The sequence below is a fragment of the Brassica napus genome, chromosome C8 (genome assembly GCF_020379485.1).
Source record: "Brassica napus cultivar Da-Ae chromosome C8, Da-Ae, whole genome shotgun sequence".
In the NCBI taxonomy this organism is placed as follows: domain Eukaryota; kingdom Viridiplantae; phylum Streptophyta; class Magnoliopsida; order Brassicales; family Brassicaceae; genus Brassica; species Brassica napus.
In genome coordinates, this window is record NC_063451.1 from 13582863 (window position 1) to 13603793 (window position 20931).

At 38.4% G+C, this 20931-nt stretch overlaps 1 protein-coding gene and 1 non-coding gene across 2 annotated transcripts; both read left to right on the forward strand.

Moving 5' to 3' along the window:
• The first annotated feature begins 3703 nt into the window (after positions 1–3703).
• On the forward strand, positions 3704–3811 carry LOC125592178. The gene has a single exon (XR_007328025.1). It is a non-coding gene; the product is annotated as a small nucleolar RNA R71 (small nucleolar RNA).
• Positions 3812–19171: 15360 nt separating this feature from the next.
• Positions 19172–19768, forward strand: LOC106408241 (glutathione S-transferase T3-like). Its single transcript, XM_022708573.1, has one exon. It carries the CDS (start codon positions 19172–19174, stop codon positions 19766–19768), a length of 597 nt encoding a protein of 198 aa, XP_022564294.1.
• The last annotated feature ends 1163 nt before the right edge of the window (positions 19769–20931 follow it).

Here is a 20931-nt window from a genome sequence, read left to right on the forward strand (position 1 = left end):
CCTCATAAGATTTTAACCTATCTTCCATGGCTGCGAACTTGCTGTCGATCGATGTGATGGTGCGGATATCGATCGATGTGGCTGGCTGTGGATCCTTCTTGCGAATGGTGTCCAAATCTTGCTGTAGCAGATCAATTCTCGTGCTTAACCAGTGCACATTGTTGTTGAGAGGGTTGTATACGTCGTTAATCCTCGTGTTGATGTATGCGATCTCCCATTCATCCTTCTTCTCTGCCAAACTTTCCGGTTCTGCAGGAATCTGGGATGGCTGTGACTTGACGTCGATCGATGTTGCGTTGTTCTCTCAATCTCTGTTCTCATCTCTGCCATACTTCTGAAAAGCTCATTGTAGCCTCTGTCCAAAGGCTGATAAGTGTCATCTACCAATGTCTTGAGTTCATCTCCTAGCTTTTCCTAAGCTCCACAAATACCAGTCACCATCTCATTGATCTCATCCTTGGTGTAGATCTTTGGTGCTAGTTTTGTAGGTGTGAAAGAAGTGGCATGTTCTGGAAGACATATGTAACTCTCTTCAAATAGGGATGCTCTCTCCAGAATTTTTCTGATGTTGTCTTTGGTAACATGGATCATCTCACCAGCTACGCTCCTTGCATATCCAGACTCATCTCTGTAGACACCATATTCGTCCTTCTGTTCCCATCTGAACTTTCTGGCTCCATAGATGTCATAAGCGCGACGTCCACATTCGTAACGTCTGTCGATCGATGGTGAAGGTGCTTTGTCAAGCGAAGTTGGTGTTACCCTGTCGAACGATGTAGAAGCAACCTTGTCGATCGATGCTTGGCCAACTGGTCTGCACGATTGGTGTGAACCAATTTCTGTTGTATTGGCCCTTGAATATTCGTCTGGAACAACTAGATTGTTGTCTAGAATGCTGCGTTGCTGCATAAACAAGTTGTCTAGTCCATTGGCCAATTGAAGAATATCTGATATGTCCTCTCTGGATACTTGTAGAATCCTTCCATCCATAGCTCTTGCATGGCCATCTTGGTCCCTGAAAATACCAAATTCATCAGGAGTTAGAAAATCGTAAACAGTACTCATATTCTTCTTAGTAAATAAAGAATTTGGGTTTCTGGATTTAATGCTCTATCTGGATGTTCCTTCTGATTTGTTTGTAGGAGCATTCATCTTTTCTGCTTCGGTGTCGTGAGAAGTAATATGGGGTGCAAAACTCGTTATATAGGTATTGGTAAACCTACTTGGAATTGGAATTTTCCCTTTTTATTTTTCGAAGGCGGCGGCTTTTATATCGATTGATGTGCCAGGTGTGGTATCGATCGATGCATAAGATCGTTTTGCTGGATGAGGGTGGGTATCGACCGATGCTGAGTAGTTGTTGTCGATCGATGGTGGAGGCGTGTTGTTGAAGGAATGGGTTGAATATCTATCATCCTGCATACCAATCTCTGTAGCTCTTTTCTTCCATTAATCCTCATCATACTCCTCAGTAGGATCCTCATTGGATGAAAGAATCACAGTCTCTACTGCAAAACTTTCACGGAATCCACTGTCTGCCCAACTGCCTATTGAATAGTCATCACGTCCTTTCTTGTTGGGTTGTTGAAATGAAAAGTCTGGATAACACTGATCTGGTAATGTGAAGTGGTCTACCAGATGCTTCAGCGACGTGGGAAAGTGTTCATCGATCATCGGTGAGTCATTAGAATCGATCGATGAAGCAGTGTGAGTGTCGATCGATTCCGAGTACTCTGTTTTGTACTCTGCTCCACAATGGTATGCTGCAATGTAGCCAAGATCATTTTCAAGCTCCACGAGGTTGACCTGTTGTCTCACAACTCGAACTAGGTCATAGTGGACGTTTGGATCTATCAGTGTCAGACACAATCTGTTCGTGTTCATGTCACATACATCTCCTACTGTAGCTAGGAAAGCTCTTCCAAGCAGAAGTGAAGAGTTCCAGTTAAGCTTGATGTCCAGGACATGAAAATTTACTGGAACAAGGGCATTACCAATTTGTACCTCAAGTTCTCTTATGATACCTCCTGAGCTTCTCTCTGAAAGGTCCACGAAGGTGAAAGATTCTGATGAGGGCTCTATTTTCAGACCCAGCTGGTCTGCCATAATCTTAGGTAATATGCTGACTGATGCTCCTGTGTCACAAAGTGCATGGCGAAATTCAATACCCTTCACCACACATGGTATTGCAAACTTCCCAGGATCACTCTTCTTCTTCAATGTGATCCTTAGTTTCATCCTTTCCCTGACGTAATGAAACACTTTTCTAATGTCCTTCTCAGTCTCCTTAGTCTCTCTGAAGAACATCCATAACCGGTGTGTGTAATAAAATTCATCAAAATGTTTCTCCACTAGGATTCTGAGGACTCTCTTAGTGAAACCATTCATCTCCTTCTCATTAGCTTCCCTCTTAAGGTTCTTAGGAATCTTCTCCTTCCTTTTTCTTAACCTTCTTCCTTCAGTTGCCTCATCAACTCGCATAGGCTCTGGTTTAGTGTCTGAAAGGTTGGTTGTAGGTTCTGGTGGGTTTGCTAAAGGTTTAGGTGGTGGTCTGAGTGCGTTGATTCGGTCACTATCAATAGAAGGTAACAGCACTCGGTAGGTGAGAGGTGTCGGTCGATCGATGGGAGGTGATGGGGGTCGATCGATATCGGTCTCTCTCTGTCGGTCGTCAGCTGGCTCATGCGGTCGATCGATTTTGACGTAGAAAGGGGAGGGTGGGTGAGGATGTTTTTCTGCGAATTCCTCATGAGTCATGATTCGAACTGCACTACACTCCGTAGTCGATTCAGCAGATGACGTCGATCGATGTTTAGAGTAATCCGTCGATCGATCTTCGTCATGGTCTGTCGATCGATGTGTATCCATTGACATCGGTCGACACCACTGTGATCCGCCAAAACTCATGGAGCTTTCGACTTCGAAGTCTCCTTCTCCAAGCTTCTCATGCTTCACCACTTGCCAAAAATCATCATCTAAGATGGCATTTACGTGGTGTTTTTCTTTCTCAACTCCTGCCTCTCTAGCCAAGGCTTCTTGACTCTTTACAGTGTCTCCAGTCTCAACCAATTGCATTTCAAGCTTCCTCACCTGAGTCCCTATGGTCTCAATTCTTGTGTTCAGACTGTTGTAGGCGGAATCTATCTTCCCATTGAAATCCACAGTGAGGTTTTGCTGTTCTTCCAGAACTCTGTCGAGCATTGCTTCAATCTTGCTTTCCTGAGTCTGTGGTGGTGGATTCTGGTAGAGTGAGTTTCCATAACTTCTGCTGTTGTTGCTAAAAGGTTTCTGGAACTGTGAACTCTGGATACTCCTCTGACCATTGCCATAGAAGTTTTTGTTTCCACCCTGGTTTCCAGACCTCTGAAATCCAGTACCTCCAATGTAGTTCACATTTTCTTCTCCTTCCATGTCTACAGCTACTTCTCCTTCAGCTGAGCAGACTTGCTTCCTTAGAAGCTCATGAACCACATCTAACGTTGCTCTAACTTCGTCCATCTGCTCCTTCCCTAGGGATGCAACAGACTTCTTCCTCTCAAAGCCAGTGTTCTTGGTGCTGCTGCTATTTGCTAGATTTTCTGTCAGTCTCACAGCTTCCACCGGATTCCTGGTGTTGAAGTTTTCCTCGCTAGCTGTATCAAGAGCCATCTGATACCTCAAGGCGATACCTCTGAAGAAAGTGCTCAGCAGTTGCACTTCGTTGAATCCGTGGTGTGGACAGTCTCGCTGAAAGAACTTGAATCTGATCCACGCATCTTTGAAAGACTCTCCAGTCTCATGCGTGAATGTAGCAATTTTGCTTCTCAAGTCTTCAGCACGTGCCTCATCGAAGAAGTTTCGCAAGAAAGCATTCTTGATGTCGGCCCAGGATGTTAGAGATCCTGTGGGTAGCTGCTTAAGCCAGTGCATCGCTTCTCCAGTCAGAGTATACTTGAAGAGCTTGCACAATAGGTAGTCCTCGGGGACTCCATGTTGGAATTCATACCGGTTTATAACTATTTATAAATCAATCTTTGAATTCGGTTTGCCTAGAATCTCATGTCAATACTGAAATAAATCTAGATCTTAGAATCTCGAATATACCTGGAAGTTTTGCAGTGGAACAATAAATAAAACAGCCAAGGTTTCAAGCACTCCAAATATCGTAACTCTACCGGTATTCACACGCACACAGACTAGATCGGAACGGGATGCTAGTGCCGCAAGATCTTCTCAACGAACAATTCGTCTCCTTTGATTTAATATTTAGGTTACGACCAAACTCAATCATCAACACAACACCTTGTGTCATTATATAATGAACGTACAATAACCTAATTAAAGGTTAATGGGCTCAGCCCAATTTAAGAAGTGATTACATTAATCATTCTTCTCATATATGTGCAGACGAGCATAACACATATGTATATATACATATAACATTTTATATTGTATATAACATATTACTTTAAACCTTAAATATTATTGATCTAGTTTGCTTAGGTGTGTGACCATTTAGGATCATATAAAATTAGTAACAGATAGATTATAAGCGGTTTTTAGCTAAACATTATAACCACCTAATTTTATATGATTGTCAAACCTTGACGTTGCGACTTTAACAAGAGTAAGTACAAATGATTTTAGGACATTCCCAACACTCCATCCATACGAATAGCAGCAATAAAATCCTCGAACCTCTCCAGATGGTCCATAGGATGCTCGTGCGGTAACCCAGAGTAGGGTAGCTGCGACACGAGTGTGTAGTACTGAGGCTTCAGCTCGAAATTCTCCTTCTGAATCTCTGGAAGTCGAATAGCTGATCTGTTGGTGTAGTACTCATCTGGACAAATGTAGTCAGCCAATGCCCTTGGTTGAGCAGCCTCTTCTACAGGTTGAGCATCTCATGTAGCATCAGCATCAGGGATTACATTCCCCTGAGCGTCTAGTTTCTGACCTGTTGCATTACGCAGATGACCATCCTTGTCATACAGGTTTCCATTCTCATCCTGTCTGAGAATAACAATCGCAACCATGTTTCGCGACTGATGATCGATCGATGTACGCGGTGTAGTATCGATCGATGTCGAACGATGTAGATCGGTCAATGTTGTAGGTCGGGTGTCGGTCGACGGTTGGGTGCGAGAATCAATCGATGTAAAAGCTGATGCGTCGAGCGATGTTGAACGTTGGTCTTTGCGGATCGTGTGTTCCAGGTGAGCAGGATCTTCTGAGAATAGCAGGTGTTTGTCCTTGTTGCTTCTGGTATTGCTGGGCATGCACCTGAAAAGACAAGAAAACATTTTGTGTCAGAATGGGGGTACAGAAAAGAGTAAGAATCAATAATACAAAATCTAATGGCGATCAAAGCTCCCCGGCAACAGCGCCAAATTTGATACCACTCAAATTACCCTAAGGAGTGAATTACCCTCTCAAATAAGAGGTTTAGTTGCAGTACTTAGGGATCGAATCCACAAGGAGCTAGGGAACCTATTAAATCTACTAAATTATTAATTCTAAGTGTTTGTTGTTTTATAGTTTAAAAGTAAATAGCAATCCTAATTGAGCAAATATATTGCTCGACTAACAAGATGATTGGGGGTGTAACTTATTGGAAGATATTAGATGCAGGGTTTCTATTCAGGCGTTGGAGATTATAATCCAATAGATGCCTAACAGTTGCATGCATGATATATTAGAGCTCAACTCTTTAATCACAGTGATCAGCGATGGCAATGTTTTACTGGTTAACTACCTAGATCTTGGATCTCAACTGTCGTCATTTGATCACAAGAAAGTGTCGATCGATGGTCCTATAGGGATATCGATCGATACACCTTTCGCAAATATCGATCGATTGTCAGAAGACAATAACGATCGATGCTTCTAGTTAAGCCCTAGGCGCAGGTTGATAATGCTCACTAGTCTCCTAGATCAGCGGTAAGCATCTCTGTAGCAGTCCTAGCATGACAGATTAGATTCAGGACTGGATGATCAAGGATGCTTGACACATGCAGATTCCTAGGTTCATGTTCTAATTAGCAAGGCTAAAACAAGCATTAAGAACAATCAATCAATGAATATCACAACTCAGCAATTCTATAGTTGGGGCTAATCCCTCTAACCTATTTGAACCCTGAATCTAACAAGTGAACTACTCAGACATAGCTAAGCAATTCATGACACAAAATGTAGATAAAAACTGAATAGAAAAGAATAGATGAATCAATAGAGTTCCAATCATAAATCTCTCTATGATTTTTTCTCCTAAAACTCTCTGCTGAAAATAGGAATACAATGGTGGCCAAAAACTCTCTTGCCTCCTAACACTTAGGCATGTATATAACTATTAGGTTAAAAACTCGTCAGGGGTAATCTTGTAATTTGGTGAAGTCTTGGGTTTAAAGTCGGATGGAACCAAGTCACGCGTCTCGACATCGATCGATGGTACAGGATGTACATCGATCGATCATAATCTTCAATCGTCGAGGTCTCTCTTCTGTATCGATCGACGGCACTGGATGTGCATTGATCTATTGATTCTTCTTCGTATCGACCTCTAATGGTCAGCTCGGATGAAATCTCTTTTAAGCTCCTAAATGCTCCATAATTATCAATTTATTCTAAAATACTCCTGAACCTGAAAACATACCTAATAGGATAGAATATATAATATATAGATAGTAAAATACTTATATACCATGGATGAAAATGGGTCAAATCCATGGTATATCAGCTAGATAGGTTGCTTTTATTTAAACCATGGAAAGAACGAATCATTTTGTATGTTTGTTCTCTTCTAGTTGCATGCTAGTCTTGACCGATTTATTGTGTGTTCAACAGGACCGCCAGAAGGAGAAAGGTTTGGGAATGATTAGGCAAGAAGCAAGTCCTGCTTCCTTGTTTCAGTTATTTGTTGACTATGGGCGTCTTACAGAGGCCACTAATTTGCTGTTGGAATACATGGAAGCATTTGCATCTTCGGTGAGTTTTATTATCTATGGCTGTCAGGTGTAGGGACTCATTCTTGAATTATATACAAACCGCCTAACATACGTTTTTCCGTAGTATGATAGATGTAGTTTCTCATTGTTGAATTGAATATAATCAACTCTAACATATGTTCACTCTCTCACACACACTTCATCAGGAACTACTTCAACGGCTACGTCAAGACATAAACCCTCAGTTTATCTTTCTCTATCTCAGCATATCTTGCATTCATATAGTAACCCACCACTCCGCATGCCTTACGTAGTAACGACTAATGCATCCAGCATCAGTGATGTCAATAGTTACGGAAGACTATTGACATCTAAAAGCTCTACTTGCATATTCAATCTTCCCCTTTTAGCTTTGTGTGCCGATCAAGCACAATATCCTTATGGTTCAACAACCACGTTTCCTCACCTGGAAAATATCCTTATGGTTCAACAACCACGTTTCTTCACCTAACTTCCACACTTGATATGCCATCTACGAGCTCTACTTGCATCTTCAGCAGATTTTACCCTTTAGACGCTCTTATGACTGAGCATGATATTGCATTCGCATTGACATTTTCTTGTCAATAGACTGTGGAGAGCATTATTCATATGTTAGAGGATTGAAGTGTCTTGTTTTGCTCTCTTTTGAAAATAGAAACCAGCAGAGATATTGAAAAGGAAAAAGGTATCAGGGGTTTGGTTTCGTTACACAATAGTGGAAAGACTATGGGTGGGCTCTAGAGAAAACGATTAACTCAGGACGGATGGTAGAGCATTGCCAGAAGCTCAAGGGACAACTCCATCAAGCATTACTCAATCACTTAAAGCTGGTACATTTGCAATAACAATAATGATTAGGCTATAGACGTGTGCAAGTCATGTCGTGTGATTTTTTATCAGTCTAATAAACGCTGTTAATTTTTGGTGGGGTTTGATTTGATTGCAGCTGAAGGTGGACTCAGTGGATGCTGTATCCTCTGCTACCGGTTGAAGAAAGTCGAGTAAAACTATCTTGAAGTGGGAGGCCTTGTGGTTGATCCGTGTATATATTATATTTTTTTATGAATAAATCGCATCTGGGTGGTTTTGCTTTTCTTTCTAGTCAAAACAAATTTTCTTATGGGTGGGTTGGTAGAGTACAGTGGCGGAGACAGAATTTTCTACCGTGGTCAAATTATTTTTTAAAACAATTATAATATAAAAAATATTTTATATTTATTCATATTTAAATATTTTAACAACAATTTTTATTATAATTTAAATTTATTTAATTAAATAAATAAGAAATATAAAAATATCTTTTTTGCAAATTAAGGCGTTATCTAATAAAGTTAAAATTGAAAATTAAACTATAAATATAAACGATAAATTTATCTGTGAATTTACATTATTTTATGTACTTTAATATATAATCTATAGGGATAAAGGTATATTGGAAAACATCTAATGAAAACCTTTTTTAGTTTTAGTGAACACTAAAACACGAAAACAAGATTACCAAACGTCAGTTAATAATAATTAATGAAAATTTATAAATGAATTATTCTCTTATTTAATTAAGTGGGTTAAACTAAAATTAAACCCAAAATCAATATTTAGTCCAAAACTAAGCTCAAAAGTAATGATAATTATTAATGTTTTAACCATGTTTGTGTTTCACGTTTTTTTTTTTGTGAGGTCGGGTCATTTGATTTTTTTAATGGGGTCACAAAATAATTTTAAAAAGAAAAACACAACAACTTAAAAAATAGACTAGATCTTGATCCGTACGTCTGCACTGGCGTTTGCTTTAATTTGTAAGAACATGATAAATTCAAAACTAATTGGTAATTATTGGATTTTAAAATTATGGTCCCGTTATATATTATTGTTTGACTATTATTATATTTGTAATACGAATAAAGGAATACTAATACATTCATATATTAATTTTTTTGTTTCATTGTTTATTTGATATTGTAACCCAAATATTATAGTTATTTCAAGTAGGCTTCGGCATTCGGTGCTCCATTCGGGTTTCGGTTCGGGTGCAATCGGGTGTCAGGTTTCCGGTTTTGGAAAAATCATCCCCATTCGGATTTTATAAAAGTTCGGGTTGGTTTCGGTTCGGGTTTTGGCGGGTTCGGGTTTTGGCGGGTTCGGTTTGGGTTTCGTACCATACCAAAATACCGGTTAAATCCGATATTCTATCGAGTTTCGTTTATTAATCGGGTTTTGGGTTAAGAAACACTAATTTATACTTGGTTAGACACTAATCACTTACTATTTTTATTGTATGTGATTATATTTGAACTTTGAAGCAATTATATTTGTTTCACACATTCGTGAGCTAAGGTCACAAAAATGTATACAAGACAAACTTATAAGTCTAAAAATGTATACAAGACAAAAATGTATACAACTCAGAATTGTATTCAAGACGAACTTATAAGTTATAACTAGAACTTGCTCCGCGCCCCCGCGCGGATGGTTGATTTAACTTATGTTCTATGTAAATTCATAAACCGCTGGTTTTATAAAAATATCACATGTATGTTTTTTATGTTTTGTAATTTACATATAAGGTAAAATATATTATTATTTTTTTGTCATCGACTTTTACAGACTCATATTGACTATTTAAACCACATCGGGAGATATGCATTCATGTGAACAACGAAAGACGGTTGTGTCCTTGCATTGCACTGCGTGCGAGGCTATCCGCCTTGGTATTTTGCGTTCTTGGTACATAGATAATCTCTGATCGGAGGAAACTTGCTTTCAGGGTTTTCAAATCTTCCAAATAACTTGCAAAAGCTGGCCATTCATCTGGTTCCGAAACCATCTTCACCAATTGAGAACTATCTGTTGCAAACGTGACCTGGAATTGCCGTAAGTTCCTCATACATTCCATTGCCCATATTAGTGCTTCCATCTCTGCGTGGAGAGGAGAGAGACTAGCTCTAACATTTCCCGCCCCCATCAACCCATCAAATCCTACTAGCGTACTATACCAACCTTGTCCGGAAAAAGTATCATTCTCTTTCCAAGAACCATCTGTGAAACACCATCTGTCTGGAATCGCCGGGAGTGTCCTATCCTCCACATTTTGTGATGTCCGTTGTTCGTTCAAAATCTGTGCCTCAGCCCAATGTGTTGATTCCAGTGCTGCCAATTTAAGAGTTTCCCTAGGATCAATATCCAGGTTGCTAAATACTTTATTATTCCTTCCTTTCCAGATGTACCATAATATCCAAGCAAATTGATGATCATCTATATGAGGAAAGACTCTCCAAAAAAGATGATCCATGTTTGTGAAGAGAGAAGAGGTTGGGAAAATATATGGGTTTGGTGGTATCTTCGAGAGAGCCCAAACTTGAAGTGCTGGAGGACATTCGAAGAACACATGGTTTATTGATTCCTCAGAGGCTCCACATCTTGCACAACATGTGTCTCCTTGTATTCCTCTTGCATGCAAATTCTTCTTAACTGCTATACAGCCGATCACCAATTGCCATAGAAAATGTTTTAACTTTGGTAGACACCCTATTTTCCAACAGAAAGCCTTTAGTACATCGACTGTAGGTCCAATGAGTAATGGTGGTCTTACCTTGTCTGGATAAACTCGTTATGCCTGATATCCAGATTTAACTGTATATTTCCCGTTTTTTGTGAAGTGCCATCCATCTCTGTCTATCATCTGAGTCCTGCTCAGTGGTATACTTTCTTAATTTTCACATCCTGTGGATCCACCAAATCCCTAATTGCCTGTAAGTTCCAAGTTCGCGAAGTGGTATTAATGAGGGAATCCACTGTAAGGTCTGGGTAGAAATTGTGTTGATTTTTATTTGCTGGTCTCGGGCGAGTGGTTGGGAGCCATGGATCGTTCCATACAGAGATAGGGGATCCTGATCCCACCCTTTTGATTAGTCCTTTGCTTACCAGAGATCTAGCAGATATTATACTCCGCCAGCCATATGATGGAGAATATGAACGAATCAGTTCCAGGGGTGAGGCATTCCTAAAGTACCGACCTTTGAAGACACGAGAAAATAAAGTATTTGGCTTCTCTATCAGCCGCCACAACTACTAAGCAAGCATCGCTGTGTTGAAATCAGTGATATCTTTGAACCCCAAACCTCCTTCATCCTTATCAACACATACTTTGTCCCATGATTTCCAGTGCATACCTCTTGTACTTCCCCATGGGCTCCACCAAAATTGTGCTACCGCACTCGTTAGCTTTTTCACGGTTGCCTTAGGTAAACGATAAAAAGACATCACGTGATTTGGTAATGCCGTAACCATTGATTTAATGATCACTTCCTTTCCTCCCTTAGTGAAAAACCTAAATGTCCACCCGTTGACTCTGTTATTTAGTCGGTCTTGTACAAAGCTAAAAACTTGTATCTTGGAACCTCCAAGATTTTCCGGTAAACCTAAATAAGATCCCATTCCTCGTAAATTCTGGATACCCAAAATATCCCTTAACTCCTGTCTGGCCGATTTCTCAATTTTATGGCCAAATTGAATGGACGACTTATCAAAATTTATAAGTTGACCTGATAATGCCTCATACTCCTTTAATATCCTGAGAATAGTTTGGCACTCCTCTTTCTGAGCTTTACAAAAAAAGAGGCTATCGTCCGCAAATAGCAAATGAGATACTGCCGGACATGCCCAAGCTACCTTCATTCCCGTTAGTTGTTGCCCTCTCTCTGCCTTTTTTATGTTTGCAATTAAAGCCTCAGTACAAAGAATGAATAAATAAGAAGATAAAGGATCCCCTTGACGTAAGCCACGATGTGGAATAATGAGTCCACGTGGTTGACCATTTAGTAGAACCCGATATTGAACCGATGATATACACTCCATCATTAACTTAATCCAGTGTAGATCAAACCCCATCTTCTGTAGTAAGGCTTTGATAAAATCCCATTTCACTCTATCATACGCTTTACTCATATCCGTTTTAATCGCCATAAACTTTCCCTGACATGCCTTATTGGTTCTCAATCCATGAAACATCTCCTGAGCGATAAGAATATTATCAGAGATCAACCGTCCCGCAACAAATGATGATTGAGTTTCCGAAATATATTATTTTATAATATAAATGTTTGATAATAATTTTTTTTATTTGTGCATAATATTATATTAATTTTTTTATAATTTGATACAATTTGATGTAATTGTACTATTCATATATTAATATGTTATTTATTTGTTAATTTATTTTAAAATGAAACTACATATTAAAATTTTTAATTTTTTCATTAGTTTTCTAAGAATTATTATTAATTTTATGATATTGTTTTTTCTTAAAAATTGAACACTCAAAATTTTTATATTGACTAAATTAAATAGGGTTTAAAAAGTGTTTTATATAATATATAGTTATATACTATATATTTCAGTTTGTGTTTTTATTTTCACCATAAAGAAACAACAACTATTATAACTAATTATTTTAAATTGATTTTAAATGTAGTGGCAGAATCTGTAAATAAAAAAAATACAAAAAGGAAGTACTTAATTATTGTAAATGCAATGGCTAAATATGTAAATTTAAAAAGTAGTTAATCTGCTATTTATGTTTCCAAACTGTTCTTGTTTTAATTGTTATCCATGTTTCCAAACAGTACTAAAAAGTACTACTTCAGTTTTAATAATATAGATGAAACACAAACGTAAAAACCAAACAGATAACTTTATTGAAACTGAAACCAAATAAAGGTCACAATTATTGAAATGCAAAACTAAACAAGATTCGTGATCCAAAACCAAACAAAAGCCAACATTATTCAATGAAATGATAAAACCAAATCGTTCAAACTTGAAACTTCAATCTTCAACCCTCAAACTTCAAAACACAGACTTCAATCACCAAGGTTGTGTACCTCAAACTCTGACAAAAGAAGAGCAAACGAATGAATTAGTAAATTAACCCATATACAAATTTTAATGAAGAGAGCTTAAGCTGAAGAAACATACCTTTCTCAAGTTTATCAAGCTGCTCCACATCAGCAAGAATTTGTTCATTTGTGATGATGCTCTCACTCAGTTTAATATCAGCATGCATACATTGCTCACTACACAGAAGAACCTCTATCATCAAGTGAGTTAAGCAGCTTCTGTGCGGTGCTAATATCATGCCACTTGTGCTAAATGCACTTTCTTAAGTCACAGATGAAACCTGCATAGCAAGGAGATCTCCGGCCATTTCTGCAAGAACCGGATACTTGATTTTGTGCACCTTCCACCATCACAGAATGTCAAACTCGTGTCCCACTAAGAGTTTAGGAGTCTCAACAGCTTCCTTCAAATAGACCTCAAGTTCATCCCTTGTGTATTCACCTGTTTCAGCTACAAGTTCCTTGTACACAACATCCATCCTTTCATAGCCAAAATCATCAACTACCAGTCCATTCTTTCTGATGCTTTCCCCTGAGACTCTGGACCAGGGACACTAGGCGCTTGAGTTGACTGTGATGCTTGCCCAGAAGACTCTCTGAAACGCAAGCTGTACTCATTGAACATGCATTGGAGAAGATCAGTCACTGATCCTAGCATTTCCTTAGCCTCAAAACTATCTTTCCCATACAGTTTCTCAAAACATAGCTTAGCAAAATGCATTTTATTCCTAGGATCAAAGATTGTCGCTAGGATCAACATTTTATTATCCCCCTTGATACCTTCCCAGTACTTCAAAAACTTCTTCTACATATATGATGCTATCAACTTCAACTCAGAGTCCAAGCTATTAGCTAAACCGGTGAGATTTCTCTCAATTGTCACTATCTCACCAAAGCAGTTGTGTGCATTGACCTTAGATGAGGCAGAGACAATCAAAGTGTTGTTGTAGAAGATGACCAGAAATCGAATCACCTTCTCAACACCACTCCATTCACTAGCAGCAGGTGGTCCACGCGTCTTAACCCCATTATCTACTTCCAAAAAGTAGTCATTGTACAGTCTATCTTCTGCTTCCATCCTATCAAACGTTACTTTGAACTGTAATGCTCTAGATAGCATAAGAAAAGTAGAATTCCACCTAGTATTTATATCTAAAGGCAAGCTATCACGAGTCATCTTACCAATTGTGACTCTTTGATCAAAAGCATTCAGCCTACTGGTAGAAGACCGAATATACTGAACAGCATTCCTGATAGCTAACACATTATCTCCTAAATCACTCAAACCCTCCTTAGCAATCAAATTTATAATATGAGCAGCACACCTCATGTGTAAAAAATTCACATCTAAGACCAAAGCATGAGGAGAAATTGAGCTAAAGACCCTATGGAACCTCCTAACATCAGAAGTATTGGCAGTTGTATTATCTACTGTGATGCAGAACAGTTTCTCAATTCCCCAGTCTGCTAAACACTCTAAAAGAACAGTAGCAATGGTCTGACCTTTATGATCAATGACATACTTGAAGCCAATGATTAACTTCTTCAGCTGCCATGATCCGTCAGTGAAATGTGCAGTAATAACCATGTAACTTGCACTTGAAATGCATTAAACACAAGAATTAGAATGTACGTATGACATCGTCTGAAATATGAATTGTATTGAGTCAAAACACATTACCTGTCACTTGAGATACCCAAATATCACTGGTAAGGGAAACCCTTTGTTTGCTTGTGCAGAGTAAGTTCTTCAAGGCAGGTTTCTTCTTCACAAACATCTCCACAATGTTCCTGGTCGCAGTCCTTCTTGAGTGAGGCTTGTAGAGGTTAACCTTGCAATTTAAAAGAATAAAACTGTAAGTAAATTGAGATGACTTTACAATGAAAATTACAAATGCAAAATTATACAAGGTCTACCTTATCGCAGAAGTGTTTCCAAGCTGCACTTTCAATGAATGAAAGTGGCAACTCTCCTAACACCACCAATTCATTACACGCTACTTTGAAAACCGTCTCAGAAACTTTAGATGGCTTCAGAATTCCTTCATTACCAATCTGTTGTTGATTCTTTTTCTGACCAGTTAACCATGATTGGTGTTCTTTGCAGATTTGCAGATGCTGCTTCAGGTTAGAAGTTCCTGACTTGGATGCACATGAAAATATCTTGTGGAAATGGTGACAACTACACTTGTCTCGAGTCTCTTTGGTTCGGGTGAAATTCTCCCACACACGAGACCTTTGGTACAACCAGCTTCTTCACCTCCTTCGCCTGAGAGGATGCTTCAGATGTTGGTGGTGCATAAGCACTTGTCTTTTGGTACTTCTGGTCTTCACATTGCATCTCAACATCAGTTTGTTGGATATTAAAAGATGAGGATGTCATCTGCAAGAGAAAAAGAATTAGTAAAACATACTAAGATCGCAATATATGAGAACAATAGAAGAACTAACATCAGTTTGTTTTCAAAACATTTATAGCACAAGACTTAACCTGAATCAAGTCTCATCACAACTATAAACGATAATTCAAGCTTCATGTCAAATTCTTTTCAGATTAAGAATAAAATCACACGGCTTAACCCGAATTGATGACCAATAATTTTATTTACCCTACCAAAATCTAAAATTGAAAAAAGATACAACCAATTATGCATCGAGTACTTAGAAGAAAACTAAGCAGTTTAAACAAACAAAAAAGGAAGAAAACTAAGCACCTAGGATTGATTACTTTCTGACTAAAGAGGTGGATTGGCTTGTCAAGTCTAAGGATTCGCGTAGACATTATATAGAAGCTGGATTAAGGGTTTCAAGTTGGAATCGACGATAGAATCATTGAAGATATTTGATTTTCGGGTTATAGAAAGGATTTCGGATAGCATATACGGAAGTTGAGATTTGGGAAAGGTTTGGTTGAGATTTTTCGCAGAGAATCTTGGTGTATCTATAGTCGATTCGAAAATGAAAAAAAAGAGGGGCTAGGGTTGAGTTTCTTTCGGGTTGCGGAGGTAATCAATCGGATCTCGGGTTTTTACCTGATCCGACCCGACACCCATTATAACACAAAACAAGACCCGTTTGGTTTATTAAGAAGATCCAAAACCCACCCAAACCGGTTTTATCGGACCGGGTTCGGATCGGTTGTTCGGTGGTCGGATTTATTGCCCAGGCCTAATTTATAGTATTGTATATCTAATTCTATTTCGGTGGTCCATAAAAAAATTAGAAAGATGGTTTACTCAATCTATTAGTTCCTTTGTATTGTATTTTTTATATATATTGAAAACAATTTTATAATGGTTATTGGAAAATACATTAGTAAAAATCAATTTTTGAATACATGTATATTTTTGAATCAATTTTTGTTTTGAATTTTTTTTTAATGATTAATTTAGAAAAAATATGTTTTTAGTTAATTATATTGGACCAGTTGCACAAAAAAGTAATTAGATTAAGTCATTTTTGTATATTTTAAATCTTGTCCAAACAGATAATTTATAAAAATATAATGGACTTCAATTTTTTTTAATAACAGAAGCCCTTTTTTAATATACTGCTATATATATTTTCAAACAACATTATATTTCTTTTTAATTATGTTATTGTTGTGGATAACATAACTGGGTAATCTGCATCCATGTGGACGACGAAAGACGGTTGAATCCTAGCTCTACGGGCTAGACTATCCGCCATTGCATTGTGCGTGCTTGGAACATGGATAATTTCTGATCGAATGAAACTTTATTTCAGGATCTTGATATCTTCCAAATAATTTGCAAAAGCTGGTCATTCTTCTGGTTCCGAAACCATCTTCAACAATTGAGAACAATCCGTTGCAAACGTAACCTGAAATTGACGTAAGTTTCTCATACATTCCATTGTCCATAATAGCGCTTCCATCTCCGCATGAAGAGGAGATAGGCTAGCCCGAACATTCCTCGCCCCCAACAGTCCATCAAATCCTTCTAGCGTACTAAGCCATCCCTGTATGGAAAAAATATCACCCTCTTTCCAAGAACCATCTGTGAAACAGCATCTTCCAGAAATTGGTGGCAGGGACGTGACCACATCTTGTGGTACTATTCTCTGCTCGTGGAAAATCTGTGCCTCTGCCCAGAGTGTAGATTTTGTTTCAGCCAACTTAAGCGTATCCATGGGATCAATATCCAAATTACTAAAAACTTTGTTATTACGGCCTTTCCATATGTACCATAGAATCCAAGCAAACTGATGGTCCTCCATTTGTGGTAGAACTCTCCAGAAGAGACGATCCATATATGTGAATAGAGACTTTGTTAGAAAAATATTTGGGTTCGATGGTATCTTCGAGAGAGCCCAAACCTGAAGTGCTGGAGGACATTCGGAAAATACATGGTTTGTCGATTCCTCCTGAGCTTTACACCTGGCACAGCAAATATCTCCTTGAATCCCTCTCTCTTGTAAATTCTTCTTAACTGCTATACATCCTGTCACGAGCTGCCATAGGAAGTGTTTTAACTTTGGTGGGCACCTTATTTTCCAACAAAAAGCTTTCAATACATCAATTGTGGGGCCAATCAAAAGTGGTGGCCGTGCCCTATCTAGGTAAATCCGTTCTACCTGATATCCTGATTTAACTGTATATTTCCCACTTTTGGTAAAGTGTCATCCATCACTGTATGTCCTCTGAATCCTACCCAGTGGTATACTTTTTATAAGTGTTGCATCCTGTGGGTCCACCAAAGCCCAAATTGCCTGTGAATTCCAAGTATGCGAAGTGGAATCAATGAGAGAGAATCCACTGTAAAGTCCGAGTATAAATTGTGTTGATTTTTATTGGCAGGTCTCGGGCGAGTGGTTGGGAGCCATGGATCATTCCATACAGATATAAAAGACCCAGTTCCCACCCTTTTGATTAGTCATTTGCTTACCCATCTAGCAGATACAATACTCTGCCAGGCATATGACGGAGAATATGAATGAATCGGTTCCAGAGGTGAAGCATTCCTGTAATACGATCTTTAAAAACTCGAGCAAATAAAGTGTTTGGCTTCTCTATGAGACGCCAAAGCTGTTTACCAACCATCGCTGTATTAAAATCAGTGTTGTCTTTAAACCCCAAACCTCCTTCTTCTTTATAAACACATACTTTGTCCCATGATTTCTAGTGCAGGCCTCTGGTGCTCCCCCTGGACTCCACCAGAATTGTGCTACCGCACTACCGCACTCGTCAGTTTTTTCGCAGTTACCTTAGGTAGACGATAGCATGACATCACATGATTCAGTAATGCCGTGACCACTGATTTAATGATCACCTCCTTTCCTCCTTTTGTAAAAAACCGAAAGGCTCATCCGGTGACTCTGGAATTTAACCGATCCTGGACAAAGCTAAAAACTTGTATCTTAGATCCCCCAAATCTTCTGGTAAACCAAGATAAGAACCCATTCCTCCTAAATACTGAATACCCAAAATTCCTCAATCTTATTTTAGAAAAAAAAAAAAAAATAGTATTGTAAAGGAAATGATAGAGAATTTATCAAGCAGTCACGTTCCAGCATTTGATGGAATTAAAGAGTTGGTGTTTGTTGTTCGGAAAAGAGATTATGTAAAATTTGCATTTAGACTAGGAGCAATGGGATAGTTGAATAATAAATTCAATGCGTTGAACTCCCCAATGGAGTAGTTGAATTTTCAAAAAATCAAAAGTGGATTAATTGGACTTGAATCAGTTCAACTAGTTGAATACATTGATTATGGGACCCACAAATACACATGTCGAAATTTAAGAGGAAGAAAAAGGAAGAGAGTGATCACATGTTGAAAACTCTATCTTGTAAAAAGAACTACTCTCATCCTATTGGCTATTCTAAGTTTTGGAGATTTTTTTCTAATAAGAAATCATTGTAACTCAATTATTTTATAATAAGAAATTTTTTTTAAATTAAAATTTATATCAAAATTCATAATTTTTTATGGTCTACAAATAGAATCTAGGTTTGTTTCATTTAGATACAGAAAAAAAACGCCAATTTCAGATAAATTTTCTATTAGTCTCCAAGCAAATTTCCTTTTTTTGTGTTTAAACTTCTTTTTTTAGTTAAATGGATCACAATAATGATCCCTTTAACATTCAAAATTTGAGTAATTTTCCTTTTAACTATCCAAATCTCGGCAATTATCAGTTTCAAAACCAGTCTTCAAACACACCCCAAAATATACCAAATTTTGGTTTTGCACCAAATTTCTTTATGCCATCATCTGTTCCAAATTTTCCTCCATATTATGGATCGATGATGCCATATTTAACTCCAAGACCTCCTATTTCTTCAACTTCAATGGGTAATCAATTTGTTCCAAATATTGGAACAACGGAATTTCCAGAATTTTTTACACAAATAGGTCTTGGTGATACAAGTGGTGTCAATGAAGGCACTCAAAAGGAAAATGAAGAGGATTCAACTCATGCTCACCGGAAAAGTCCAAAATGGACCACTGGTCAAAATTTGGTTCTAATAAGTGGTTGGATTAAATATGGAACTGACAGTGTTGTTGGCAGGAACAAAAAAAGTGAAGCATTTTGGGGAAAAATTGCTGAGTACTGTAATGAGCATTGCTCATTTGATCCTCCGCGAGATGGAGCTTCGTGTAAAAACCATTACAACTATATGAACAAAAAGTTGAGCAAATGGGTTGGCGCGTACGATAATGCTAAGCGTATGCAACAAAGTGGGTGGTCGGAGAATGTTGTCTTGGCAAAAGCGCAGGAAATATATTCAGGTGGTAAGAATGAACATTTCAATTTAATGTTAGAATGGAATGCTCTCCGTGATCAACCACGTTACGGTAGTCACGTAGGAGGAAACAGCGGCTCAAGTAGTGGATCTAAGAGATCCCGCGAGAATGATGCAAGTGACTCCAACTCTATCAGATAAAACTCTGTAGGATCTAACGTTCGTCCAATGGGGAGGGACGCATCAAAAGAAAAGGTAGAAAGAAAATCAAGGGCGTAACTTTGGAAATGGTCAATGATAGACCATGGATTTTAACGACTTTCAGCCATGGTCTATAAGTGTTTTAATAAATATTTAATACTATATAGAGTCTATTTAGAGTATTTACAGGTTCAGGTACGCTCTGGAGAAATATGGTGATTTTGGAGTCTTTTGAGGTGCAGAGCTGCACAAACGCGTCAGATGTCTAGCTACGGATGGAGACCTTTCGACCGTTAGATTAAGCTCATCTTTTGATACAAGATATCGATTTGATTTATCTTTCTAATGCCACCGGTTTGAGGTCAATCAGCATCCTGTAGCAGAAGTTATGCCCGTTTTACTGAAGAGTGGTCAGTCTGCCTCGCGAGAGGAAGCTGTCGAGAAGAGGAACATATGTCGATCGATGCAGAAATCGACATCAATCGATATGGATGCCAGAATACGGGTCGAGCATATTTTATGACCGACTGAAGCCCAGAAGCAACCCCAAATTATCAGAATACCCTTGGACGACCAGAAACCCTATTTATGTTATTTATAAGCCATTGTTGACGGCTACATCTATCTAAGCTTTCTTTTATTCTTGTTCTTAGTTAGGAGAGAAAGGAGGAACTCCTTTAGAGTCCTCCTGGAATTCCATTGGCTTTGGTTTTATATTATTTATGCTTTTCATCTATTCATCTATGATTTCTGTGATAAACTTCATGTCTGAATAGATCCACCTGTTAGGTTTAGGGTTCAAATTGGTTAGAGGGATTAGCCCCAACTATAGATTTCCTGAGTTGTGATATTCATTGATTAATTGTTCTTAATGCTTGTTTTAGCCTTGCTAACTAGAACATGAACCTAGAAATTTGCATGTGTCAAGCATCCTTGATCATCATGTCCTGAATCTAATATGTCATGCTAGGACTGCTGGAGAGAGCTAACCGCTGATCTAGGAGACTAGTGAGCATTATCAACCCGCGCCTAGGGCTTAGCTTGAAGCTATCGATCGATATTGTCTTCTGACAATCGATCGATGTTGCGAAAGGTGTATCGATCGATATCCCTATAGGATCATCGATCGACACTTTCTTGTGATCAAAAGACGACAGTTGAGA